This window comes from Nelumbo nucifera, chromosome 3 (genome assembly GCF_055504915.1).
Source record: "Nelumbo nucifera cultivar China Antique chromosome 3, China Antique-T2T, whole genome shotgun sequence".
NCBI classification, from domain to species: Eukaryota; Viridiplantae; Streptophyta; class Magnoliopsida; order Proteales; family Nelumbonaceae; genus Nelumbo; species Nelumbo nucifera.
Window position 1 is genome coordinate 44,187,928 of NC_142651.1, and position 13,656 is coordinate 44,201,583.

The window sequence follows — 13,656 nt, forward strand, 5'->3', positions numbered from 1 at the left end:
AGTTTACATGGAACTTCCTCCTGGAGTGAACATCCCTAGGAGTGAAGGAAAGGTTTGTTGTTTGAAGAAATCCCTTTATGGTCTTAAATAGTCCCCTAGAGCTTGGTTTGACAGATTCAGAAAAGCTATCTTAAAAATTGGCTTTTCTCAATCTCAAGCTGACCATACCTTGTTTATCAGGAGAGCAAATGGAAAAGCGACTATGTTGATAGTATATATTGATGATTGTTTTCATAGGGGATGATATCTCTGGAATTGCTGAACTAAAGTCTTTTCTTGCTATTGAATTTGAAATTAAAGATCTTGGAAATATTTAGTATTTCCTAAGGATTGAAGTCACAAGGTCAAAGAGAGGCATTTATGTTTCTCAGAGGAAATATGTCCTTGATCTGCTTCAGGAAGTAGGGAAATTGAATTGTAAACCAATTGAAACTCTGATTGATCCCAATCATAAGTTGGGAGTTGATGATGGAGATGTCCTTCCTAACAAAGCTATGTATCAAAGACTTGTTGGTCACCTTCTCTACTTGTGTTTGACTAGACCAGATATATCATATGTTGTGAGTGTGGTTAGCCAATATATGCACAAGCCTAGATCATCTCGTATGCAAGCAGTGAATAGAATACTTGCCTATTTAAAATGATGTCTAGGAAAAGGAATGTTATTTCTAATCATGGGCATCTCAAGGTAGAGGCTTATTCTGATGCTGACTAGGCAGGTTCTATTGATGGTAGGCGGTCTACTTCTAGCTATTGTACCTCGGTGGGTGGTAATGTTGTATCTTGGAGAAGTAAGAAACAATCAGTTGTGGTCGATCTAGTGTAGAGGCAGAGTACAGAGCTATGGCTCGTGGAGTTTCCAAATTGTTATGGCTGAAGAACTTGTTGACAGAAATGGGAGTGTAGATTGATACTCCAATGATATTATATTGTGACAATCAAGCAGCCATAAACATAGCCCACAGTCTTGTTCAACATGATCATACAAAGAAGTTGATCAACATTTCATTAGAGAAAGAGTTGCCGGTGGAGAGATTTGTTTACCTTTTGTGAGGTTTGAAGATCAATTGGCTGATTGTCTTACTAAAGGTCTCTCCAAATCAAAGCTTAACAACAATTTGAACAAGCTGGGCATGACAAATATCTATGCTCAACTTGAGGGGGATTGTTGAGAGTGTAAGGGCATTTATGTCCTTTCATGTTTTTTTTGTATTTGGGTGCCTATTCAAGGGCCTATTTGTAATTTTCTTCAAATGTTAAGAAAAGGCATTCTTCAAGATGTGAATAGTAACACACCTAAGTTTTTCGACAAAACCCTTTCTTCTTCCTCCTCTTCTTCTTGATTACTTTAACTGTTTTAAAATAAGTGGGACTAAAACAGAGTATATGACAAGTAAATTTAGTAATAATAGGAGTGTAAATCAAGATACACTTAGGATTGGAGACCAAGAGATAACTTAATGTGACCATTTCCAATACCTTAATTCAATAGTTCATATCGAGGGAGAGATTAAAGAGGATGTCATAAAGAATTAGAGCAGGATGAGAAAAATGGAGGGGGTGCATTTGGACTTTTATGTGATAAGAGAATACCACTTAAATTAAAAGGAAAATTCCATAGAGCAGTTGTAAGGCCAGCTATGTTGTATGGAGTGGAGTGTTGGGCAGTTAAGAAACAAAATGTCCAGAGGAAAATGAATGTGGCAGAAATGCAAATGCTAAGATGGATGAGTGAAAAAACTAGAAAGGATAGGATTAAGAATGAAGTTATTTGTAAGAACCTAGGAGTAGCTCCAATAGACGATGAAATGAGAAAGAGTAGACCAAGATGATTTGGGAACGTGCATAGTGTTGTAACGAGTGGTTGTGTAGTTGTGGAACTGTTTGTCTTATTTATATTTCAGTCCCTTTCACTGTTATGGGCCTAGGTTAGTTTTATTGTTTTATTGTCTAGGTGTCCCATTACTAATTAGGGGCATTCTAGTCTTTTTATGTAATGTTCAAATCTTAATATAAATTAAGTTCTATGGTCGGCTAAGAATACTTTTATTGCCCATTCATTCTTCTCTACTCTTCTCTTCTTCTCTAGAAAATCAGCAAACATGGTATCAAAGCAAATCAACCTGATTGTTGGTTATTTCTAGCATTTTTTTCTTCTCTTTTCTCTACTGTTTTCTTTTCTTTTTTTTTTCTGGCTCTTGTGAAGAAGCCCAAGGTCTGATTGTTGCTTACAAAGAGGTCTGTATCTAGGGTTTCTCTTTGGGTGTAGGGACAAAGAGTGGTTTTCTCAGTTTGTGTATGCCCTACTAGAACTTGTTTACAGCAGCCAGTAGCCATTCGACTACTAGAGAGATCTGTTTAGAACAAATCTAGAAGGAAGACTGAGTGGACAGTCCTAGATTTATCCTGGAGGGTAGTTCCTGGTGCCAGCCAATTACAATTGTGAGGTTCTAGAATTTGGAAGGTGTAGGGAGGCTGCAAGTGTTGTTTTGTCCAGCAAGGTACTATTATCAGTTCGGCCTCAGTTTCAGCAGGGTATTGGCCCATTTTTTTTGGTGGCAGCAGCTGTTGTGTTGTTGTTAGAAAGGAAGCATGTCAACAACCTCAGGAGAAGAGTCTTCTAAGGACAATAGGACTGTTGCAAGAGCCTCAAACCTTGACAATCCTAACCTGCATAGTCTACAAATAACGAATGTGTTGCTGGATGAATATAATTTCAGAGAATGGTCTGTTTCATTCAAGTTATTCATTACCCCCCGGGATCTTATGGGCTATATAAATGGAAAGAAGAAGGAACCCAAGGAGGGGGGTGCTGAATTCTCGACTTGGTGTAGGGAAAATGCTATTGTTATGCCTTGGTTACTTGCTTTAATGACTCTGAGGGTAGCAAGAACTGTTCAACACTTTCCCACAACCTTCAAGATCCAAGAAAAAGTGTATAAGACCTATGGATCGCAGAAGAACAATGCAAGAATTTACAGGTGAAGACAAGATATTGCTTCCTTAAAGCAAGGGGATATGTCTATAGCAACTTACATTGCAACTTTGGTAGGGTTGTGAGAGGAATTAGATCATCATCTTGTGATTGAATGGGAGAATGCAAAAGATAAGGAGAAGCATGATAAACAGACAAAGGAAGATAGAGCTTTTAAGTTCCTAGTTGGCATAGACCCTATATACAAAGGGATAAGATCTCAAATATTGGGAAGGGATGAACTTTTGGATTTATAGCATGTTTGTTATCTTGTATGGAGTGAGGAAGTTAGAAGGAAAGAGATGCAAGTAGACACCCATTTGTAGTGTGTTGAGCATTCATCTTTGATTTCTTCAAGCCAAAAGGAGGGAAGGGTTCAGACAAAAAGCACCTCAAGTGCACACATTGTGGGGGTGAGAGATACAAAAGAGATGTTTTCTTAGTAAAAGTGATTTTTTCTTCTAAGGACAGGCACACTTTGTGAAGATATTTGCATTTTGTTCTTCAGAATAGACAAAAGGGATGCAAACTTCCCCACTTTCAATCTTCTCCCTAATAAAAATGTTTATCCACTTCAATGTGCTTAGTCCTATCATGGAGAACTGGATTGGCGACACTATTGATGGATGCCTTGTTGTCATAATACAATGACATAGGACTGCCAACAGCAAATCCCAACTCATTTAACAAATTTTTTATCCACAACATTTCAGCAACACCATGGGACATAGCTCTATATTCTGATTCTGCCCTGGATCTTGCATCCACACTTTGCTTCTTACTCCTCCATGTGGCAAAGTTTCCACCCAATCAGCATCTATATACACTTCCACCTTTAGATGTCCATACTTCTAGAAGAGTAAACCAGCCCTTAGATACTTCTTGAGATACCTAAGAATCATCTCTGTGGCTTCCATTTGAGCAACTTTTGGAGCATGCATGAACTAGCTGGGGACACCTACAACATTTGCAATGTATGGTCTAGTCATAGGTAAATACAAAAGCTCTCCCATAAGCCTTTGGAACTGTTTCACATCTTTTATTGCCTCCCCATCACAATTACCCAACTTGTGATTGGGATCAATAGAAGAATCAACTAACTTTACTCCCAGTTTACCTATGTCCTAAAGAAGATTTAGGATGTATTTCCTTTGAGAAATGAAGATACCCCTCTTTGAGCAGGCAACTTCAATTCCAAGAAAATACCTCAAGGGCCTAGATCTTTCACCTCAAACAGAGTAGCTAAGAATTTGTTCAACTTTACAATCTCACTTGTTCAATCTCCAGTGACAACTATGTCATCAACATACACAATTACTGTTGCAATTTTACTTTCACCCCCTCTTCACAAATAATGTATGACTAGACTAATGCTGCTTAAAACCAATTTTTTGCATAGCTAAGTGGAACCTGCTAAATCAAGCCCTCGGTGATTGTTTCAAGCCATACAAAGATTTCTTCAATTTGCACACTTTCTTCTCACTACCTTTAGCACAAAAACTAGGAGGTTGGACCATATATACTTCTTCCTCTAGATTACCATTCAAAAAGGAATTCTTAATATTTAATTGGTGAAGTTTCCAATCAAAGTTGGCAACCAAGGAAATGAGGACTCTAATGGAGTGGCCACCGGGGCAAAAGTTTCAGCATAATCAATTGCATACACCTGTGTGAATCCCTTTACCACCAACCTAGCCTTATATCCTTCCACTATGCCATTAGCTCTATGTTTCATAGTAAATACTCACTTACCCACCCCACTAGGCTAGAAATATCATTTTTGGATTTTTGTTTGATTAATGGAGCAGTTTGGAAACAAAACACAGAATCCGGGATTGATCCAGCAGAACCTATGCTGAATGTTGTGACAACAATTAAGCTAGATGGAACAAATTACTTGGCTTAGGCACAATCATACGGATTTATGTTTGCAGCAGAGGCAAATTGGGTGTTATCAGGCCTGTATTTAGATAAATAAATAAAAAGAAGGCTTCTGGTATGAGCCTAGAAGGAGAAAAGATGGAGAAGAAGAAGAGGAGAAGAAAGGTTGAATAGAATAGGGCTTCACAGTTTCTATCAAATAAGAGAATTGCCGCCTAGAATGTTTAATTCATAATAAAAGGTAAAATTACACTATTACCCCTATATACAAATGCTTGAGAATAGAGACAAAAAACACTGATTTAAAGAAGAAAAAAGACTACATAACCCTAAAACAAAGTTGTATTTTAACACTCCCCCTCAAGTTGGAGCATATATATCATACAACTCCAACTTGTTACAAATGTACTTCATCCGAGCACCACTTAAGCCTTTGGTAAACAAATCAGCTAGTTGATCTTCAGACTTCACATATGGGGTAATGATTTCTCCACTGACCACCTTTTCTCTAACAAAGTGGCAATCCACCTCTATGTGTTTGGTCCTCTCATGATACACTAGATTGGAAGAGATATGAATGGCAGCCAAGTTGTCACAAAATAGCTTCATGGGGGTTGTGACTGATATTCCCATCTCTTGTAACAATTGTCTCAACCACACCAACTCACATGTAGTGTGGGCCATGGCTCTGTACTCGGCCTCAGCACTACTCCTAGACACCACATTCTGCTTCTGGCTTTTCCAAGTAATCAAATTCCCTGCCAAAAAAGTGCAGTAACCAGTTGTTGATTTCCTACCAGTAACCGACCCTGCCTAATCAGCATCTGTGTATCCTTCCAAGGAAAGTTCTCCCTCTTTCTTATACAACAACCCTTTACCTGGAGCCCCCTTCAAATAGCATAGAACTTTAACAATACCTTCCCAATGGATTGTCCTTGGGTTTTGCATGAATTGGATCAATAATCCAACACTGAAGGAAATGTCAGGTCTTGTAATGGTTAAATAAATCAGTTTTCCAACTACTCCCCTGTACTGTCCAAGATCATCTAGGGGTTCCCCCTCACTATCAGACATCTTCACATTCGGATCTATAGGGGTATCCACTGGTTTTTCCCCTAAAAGACCAGTTTCTTCCAACAGGTCAAACACATACTTCCTTTGTGAGAAAGAGATTCCCAACTTTGACCATGCTACTTCTATGCCCAAAAAATATTTCAAGTGCCCCAAGTCCTTAGTCTGGAACTGGTTTTGTAAAAACCGTCTAAGCTTTTCAATGCCCTACTCATCACTTCCTATGATAATGATGTCATCGACATAGGCTACTAACACAATCTTCTCAGAGGTGGTGTCTCTACTGAACACTGAATGATCAACCCTACATTGTGTCATCCCAAACTTTTGTACTACACTACTAAATCTCCCAAACCAGGCCCTCGGAGATTGCTTCAACCCATAAATTGCTTTCTTCAACCGACACACCTTACCTTCCTCCCCCTGAGCAACGTACCCTGAAGGTTGCTCCATATACACCTCCTCCTCTAGGTCACTGTGAAGAAATGCATTTTTAATATCCAACTAGAATGGCCAATCAAAGTGTGCAGCCAAGGAAATAAGCACCCGGACCGAACCCATTTTAGCTACAGGTGAAAAGGTCTCAGTATAATCAACACCATAGGTCTGTATATACCCTTTGGCTATTAAGCATGCTTTATATCTCTCCACACTACCATTGGCAAGAGCAAGATGCTTAACAGTGTAAACCCACCGACAACCAACTGCTTTCTTTCCTGGAGGCAAAGAAGTGAGGTTCCAAGTATGATTAGATTGAAGAGCATGAAATTCCTCATCCATCGCCCTTTTTCCATTCCGGAAAGAGAAGAGCATCTTGAAGAGATCAATGAACAAACACAGACGATAAAAGGGATACAAAATTCCGATAGGATGGAGATAAATGGGCAAATGAAACATAACGAGATATAGGATGTTCAGTACAAGCACGCCTACCTTTGCGAAGCGCAACGGGAAGATCGAAATGAGATGGATCCATCGACGGAGGAGCCGCTGATGGCGGAGATAGAGCTGGAGAAGGCTGAAACACAATACCACGAGGGTCGTGAGCATACACTCGATGGATCGGTGGTCGCATTGACTCTTGAACAGCAGGAGTAGGCACAAACACCTCCTCCATTGGTAAGGGAAGTGGAGGTGGGGATAGAGTATTAAGAGAAGTAGGTTCAATTGAGGAAAAAAAGGAACATTTTCAAAGAAAGTCATATCAGGAATAACAAAGGAACGCCAAAAGGAAGGAGTGAAGGACTGTAGCACTTATATCCTTTCTGGGTTCGAGAGTACCCAGTCATGTGATCTGAGGCCCCAGAATCAATAATCCATGGTTCAAAGGAAGAAACAAGACATGTTGTACCTGACTTTGTAAGAGTTGCAGTATTTCCAAAAGAAGAAGAAGACAGATGAAGTTTTTCATACTCTTCTCAGGTGATGGAAACCATTTCCTTCTCCTTCCCAGTACCTAAAGAAATGGAGCCATCTCTCATAGTACCACTATCTCCTTCTACAGTAGCATGATTGGCCCAAGTAGAAGATGGGCCATGCAAATCATAACAGTAGTTCACAGTGTGTCCTTCCCGTCCACAATAGCTGCATTCTTTGATCATTCCTCGACCAGCAATGCTGACACCACAACCTTTAAAATTCCCATCTCTACCACCATTGCGACCTCCTCTCACACCAAAGTTACTACCTTTGGGATAGCTACTTCTACCACGTGAGCCACCTCTACCACCTCTGGTTGCGGCTAGGGATGACTTCTCTAATACTGGAGAGCTATCTATATGTGGACTCGTAACCCTTCTTACTCTGGAGAAGACTTCTGATATATGTCACTGCTACCTAAAATCTAGGCATGCACTGGTTCAAATTCAGACCTCAATTCGGAAAGAAAACGTGCCACATCCAACTGATCTCTCTGTTGTTTTTGCACTTTGAGATCAATCGAAAGAGGCTGATACGAATCCGATTCATTCCACAAACTCTTCAAGGAAGCATAGTACTCTTCCACACTCCTATCACCTTGCTGTAATTGAAAATACTCTTGATACAATTGATAGATTCTAGTTACATTGTCTTGTCCAGAATACAACTACTAAGCATGTTCCCAAATTTCTTTCACAGTGTCAAAGAACATCAGGTTCACATTGATATGAGGTTCCATACTATTCCAAAGACATGTCATAATCTGTGCATTCTCCTAGATCCAATCATCATACCCTGCAGCTCCTGGGTCTGGTTTGTTTTCTTTAATATATTTTAACTTTCCTCTCATCATCAAATTTACCTCCACCGACTTTGCCCTTGGTACGTAGTCAGTACCATTAAGTTTAACCAACGTCATTTGTACAGCCATGAAATCAAGTTGTACCTTCACACTAATTTTGTATTCATTGCCAGAGGTAGCCATCAGTTACTTCTGCAACACTCTCCCTAGACAAACACCTTCTCGACTCAATAACAGCATCCAACCAACTTAACTATTGTTTTTGAAACTTCAACAGCATAGCCGCAACCCCTAAACCTGGAAACTCGACCAACCTGGCTCTGATACCATGTTACCAGGCTTGTATGTAGTTAAATAAATAAAAAGAAGGTTTCTGGTATGAGCCTAGAAGGAGAAGAGATGGAGAAGAAAGGTAGAATAGAATAGGGCTTCACAGTTTCTATCAAAGAAGAGAATTGCCGCCCAGAATGTTTAATTCATAATAAAAGGTAAAATTACACTATTACCCCTATATACAAATGCTTGAGAATAGAGACAAAAAACACTGATTTAAAGAAGAAAAAAGACTAAAATAACCCTAAAACAAAGCTGTATTTTAACATTGGGGTATCTTACAGGCAGTGAGAAGAAACCAGCAGAGATTAATCCCACATATGAGAAGTGGATGCAGGAGAATTACACAGTTATTAGGTGGTTAGTCAACTCTATGCAGCCTCACATAAGTCAGCATTACTTCTGGGTGCACTTAGCCAAGGTGATTTGGGACAGTGTTACATAAACATATTCTCAGCAGAAATTAAATGTTTCCAAATCTTATAAATTGAAGAATGATGTGAACAACCTAAGACGGGGGGAGAAATGTGTAATTGCGTATTACTCTATGTTGAAATCTCTATGGCAGGAAATTGATGTGATGGAAACATTTGTGTAGGAGAGCGCCAAAGATGCAGAAACTTATAGAAATTTGGTGGAAAGGAACATGGTGTTTGAGTTTTTCATTGGACTCAATTCCGAGTTCAATATCACTAAGCAGAATATTTTAGCAAAGGATGAAGTGACTCTTGCTCAAGCATATTTCATGGTTAGTAGTGAAGAAAGCAGGCAGAAAGTATAGTTACAAGGACCACCTCCCCAAAGCATTTTGCACATGCAGGGATGAAGTCAAAGGGGCCTACTGAGAAGAAAGATGTGATATGTGAATACTGTAAAAAACCGAAACACACCAAGGATACCTGTTGGAAGCTACATCCAGAACTTCTTCTAGAAAGGTTTCAGAACAAGAAGAAGAAGAAGAAGAATGTATGATCTATATCAGATCTTTAAACTGCTCTCTTATGCCACTGTATGATGTAGGTCCAGTTAATCATTGTTTACCTATTTGAAATTAATTGCTTTTAATTTAGTGAGACTGGAAGTTAGTGTCATAGCATGGTCTAAATTGTGATAATTACGGAAGATCCAACAGATGGGACTTCCCATTCATACCTACATGTTACAATTCATGTGCTTATATATTTAATATTTAAGAGATTATATTTATGGCTTTTGTTTTGGAAATTACCCTTGTGTTTTTGAAAATTGTTTGCCCTCAAGTTTCTTAAATATCAGCCAACCTTCATTAATGTTTTGACAATTATATCACTTCCTTTATTAGAAAGGTGAAAATCCATTACTTTGGATAAAAACTTTGAACTCTTTCAAACATTCTCAGTCGATGATATTGTAAGGACTTGGACAGAAGTGGCTCAAACAGGAACAAGGAAAGAAAATATGCATTTGAATTGGAATTAACCAGATGAGAACAAGAGAAAGCTGAAGTTTGATGGTAGCTCCATGGGTAATCTGGGGAGGGCAGGGCATAGGGAGTGTATTCAGGAACCACTTGAGCTCGATGGTGGCTTTGTATTCTAGGCCAATTGGAACTGGTGACTCAGTTATAGCTGAACTGACAGTACTGCTACAAGGATTAAGATTAGCAAAACAGCTTGAACGCCAAGAGTTGAAAGTGGAAGGGGATTCAAGTCATATCTTAAACAAGAAAAACAAATTCAGCTCTTTGGATTTACAAGCATGCCTTCAAAGAGATAACCTACCTCTCAAGGGAACTCAACACCACTTTCAATTGGGTTAGAAGAACTGCAAATGGAACGGCTGATGTACTGGCTATAAACAGGGGTCAATAGTCATCAGTTTTTTGGGCAAAAGTATGCTCTGTGCATCTAGGCTTAGTTGGAGTGCTCCAACATGTTGTTACAAATTTAAATTTATTTTAATGCTTAATGAATTTCTTTGTTGAAAAAAGTGAAAATCCGTGCATCATTGTCAGTCAAAATGTATATCTTCAAGACAATGCATATATACTTTGGCCATTTTCTGAGTAGAAAAGACAAATTTATCATTTCCATTGGTACTTTCTTTAAGAGACAAATTTAGGAGTACAACAGATTTTTTTCTTTGTCCAATGACTAAACCAAGGATGAGTACTAAGTGTTCAAAATAACCAGGATGACATTTGTTCATTTTTTTACCCTAAAGTAACAAATTTTTGGTAGATATGCTAAACTCAAAACATACGGGAGGTGTTGGTGTCCAAGAACATCAATGGAGTTTTTCCGGTTTTTTCTGACCTTGCTGGGTGTTTTTAAATACCTATAAATTTATACAGTAGATGCTGCATAGGATAACTATTCAAATTTGCCTGTCTAAATTATGTTTCTTCTTCCGGTGGTTATATACTTATTAAGGTTGTCTAATATGATAAATATTGTTATTATGCGGATCAATGTTATCTATTACATATATTTTGTTATATAATGCAACATTTGTGATAAAATTGTTTTTTGACCTTTGTCTTTTTTCATTTTCTTTAACTGTTTCTGTTATTGTTACTTGTTGGTTAGTTTAGTTCTAATGGATGCCTGATTGGAATAACCATCCACATGTGCAACTGAGAAATTCTCCCTGCATGCTATCATGGAATTATAATATACCTGAACAGCCCCTACATTTACATATGTGCTTATTTTATTTTTGATTCCACACCCCAAAAAGTAGTATAAAATGGGGTTTTCTTTCTAGTATGAATTTGACAATACTGTGAATTAATGCAGGCCCGCTTTCTTTTGGCTAAATTGAATCCTTCAGCCACTTACAACTTAAATGCTCCCTCACCAGGAGGAAATGTAATTTTCACAGATGATGTCAGCTTTGAGGTATTCTTGGATCATCTCCAGAGGCTAGCTGTTCAATAGTAATCGGGTATGAGAAAGCTACCTCCAGTTTGTATAATTTCCTATTATTTCCTTGTACAGCAAGTTAGAGTATATCCTTCTTGTTTACCTGAAATCTTCAGCTCCTTGTGTTTTCTAATGGACTATGCCTTCTGTACAAGGCCTGTATTTTCTGGATGCTCCATATTTTTTTCTTAATATTTATTATTATTTTTTATCTATATTGTTTCATTTCATAATCACCCACCATCTTCGAGTTGGATGCTGAGACTGCTAAGATCAAGGAGAGAGTATACTATACTGACTATACTCCTGAGTAAAATGAAATCTCTAATATCATGGTTTCACCAATACGACATCTTTTCAATGGCTGTCTAATCTAAAACTCACTTAGTCAAGGTTTCAAGTATCGATACGCATCAGCCCAGAGGGACCCAAGTTGCATGCTTTTTGCTGCTGTGAATAACTGTGATTTTCTGGGTAATTTTACGAGTCTGCAATCTTGTGTATTCTATTAACCTAGATGAGAAATAAGGAAGACTGCTGTACTCGCAAGGATAGGAATAGAATGGAGAAAGAGATCCATGATCTGCCCCAGCCTTAGTTCCATCTATCCACAAGCTTGAGCAATTATTCGAATCCATTAATCCTACATGGGAAGAACACTGGTATCTTTGATGTGGTACAGTACACTCGTTAAGAATCAGTGGCTTTCATTATCTGATAATAGAGTCTTGAGTCTTGACTCTACTTGGGTGGTATATTATGTACACTACAGGCTACAGGACAAGGACACTCAGATACTGGTGGCTAGGCTGGACATAATCTTATTCAGGGAATGCCAGGGAATGATGCAGCGCTTGGGACTGATGACGGTATACCATGAAGACTGAATTCAACTTCTGCTTGGCTTTCTAAGGTTTGTCCTCTTGTAAGTTCTAAACCCCACTGAGGGATCCCTTTTAAGATTGTCTGGAGATGATGTAAAGGTGGTCCATGTTTAACAATCTTGGCCAAATAAAAAGGATCTATATTTTTCCAAAAAAATAAAGAAAAAAAGAAAAGATTATCACATTTTTCACATGCATTCACATGTATAAGGATCTCCTGGTCGCTGATGTTCAAGCAGGTGGTTTAAGCTCTTTATTTTTGTCAGTTAAATTGAATGCACTTTTTCTTTTTTTCTCTTTTTTTTTGTGAATAAAACTTAATATTAATTAAACAACAAAAGATTCAAACCACCAGATAAACAGTCCATTCAAACCTTTCACATATTGAGCAACAGTATGGGCTGCTCTATCTAGATTCCTACCTGCATGCTTAAATCATCATCAAAGAACTACATAAAGATTTAATATCACCCAAAACAGAACTACATGTCCAAAACAGCACTTTCGAAATGTAAATATAAAGCTCTGATAACCAAAAGAGAATCCATCCCAAAACTTCAGCCAATTTAATTGTAAAAAGAATAGCTAAGAACTCCATTTCCACTTTTCAGCGTATTTTCTCCATGGATACTGCTTTCATCTGTATTGTAACATTAAAAAAAATAATAATAAATTAATAATCCATCAGTTCTGGCAACAAAAGCAACAATGCCTTCACTCTCATTTTTTAGACGACTATCTCAATACAAATTAATAAACTCAGGAGGATCTCTACAATTATCCAAGCACCAGCTATCGCACTTATTAAAAATATTTTTGATCTGATTTACAATTCTACTAACAGAAGCTTACTTACCTTGAAATTTTTTCCTAATTCTGATCAACTAAAAATAATAACCGGTAATATCCAAGCATCAAAACTTTGCAACATATCGGGTGTATTGAGCATATCGTATCATTCCAGCTACACCCCGATACACTAAATACTCAAGGTTTTGGGTTTTTTATATTTTCAGGGGGTAGTCGGGTCTGAGACCGACCTAGGGGTGTCAATTGGACCAGATTTGGTCCAATCCGATCCAGTCCAATGTGAGTCCATTACAAATGGACCAGGTCCAATCCAAACCAATGAATATTTTGGACCCATCTAATTCAATGTCTGGACCGTCCAATCTGTTCAAATTTGTTTTAATTTAGATTGGTTCCAAATTCCAACCTAAACCAGGTCAATTGACACCTATATTCTTATCTTATACCAAGGGGCCAGATATTCACTCAATCCAATATAAATTCATTATAGATGGACCAGGTTCAATCTAATCCAATAAATACTTTGGACCATCAAGTTTGGATTAGTTCAATTCAATATATCTTATTGATCTATCCAAT

The 13,656-nt window shown here is 38.1% G+C and overlaps 1 protein-coding gene across 8 annotated transcripts in view; it reads left to right on the forward strand.

Moving 5' to 3' along the window:
• The window catches only part of LOC104612863 (protein transport protein SEC23 C-like), a 102,701-nt gene extending 90,228 nt beyond the window's left edge, over positions 1–12,473 (forward strand). For 2 of the 8 annotated variants that reach the window (XR_016083923.1, XR_016083922.1), the window contains exons 12-13: positions 9,079–9,496; positions 11,258–11,397. Coding sequence is in view for 4 of the 8 variants with exons in the window: in XM_010280481.3 (XP_010278783.1) it covers positions 11,258–11,398 (141 nt within the window). In the remaining 4 variants the exon portion in view is untranslated. The other 6 variants (XR_002023532.2, XR_737853.3, XM_010280481.3 and 3 more) reach the window with 6 other exon arrangements.
• The last annotated feature ends 1,183 nt before the right edge of the window (positions 12,474–13,656 follow it).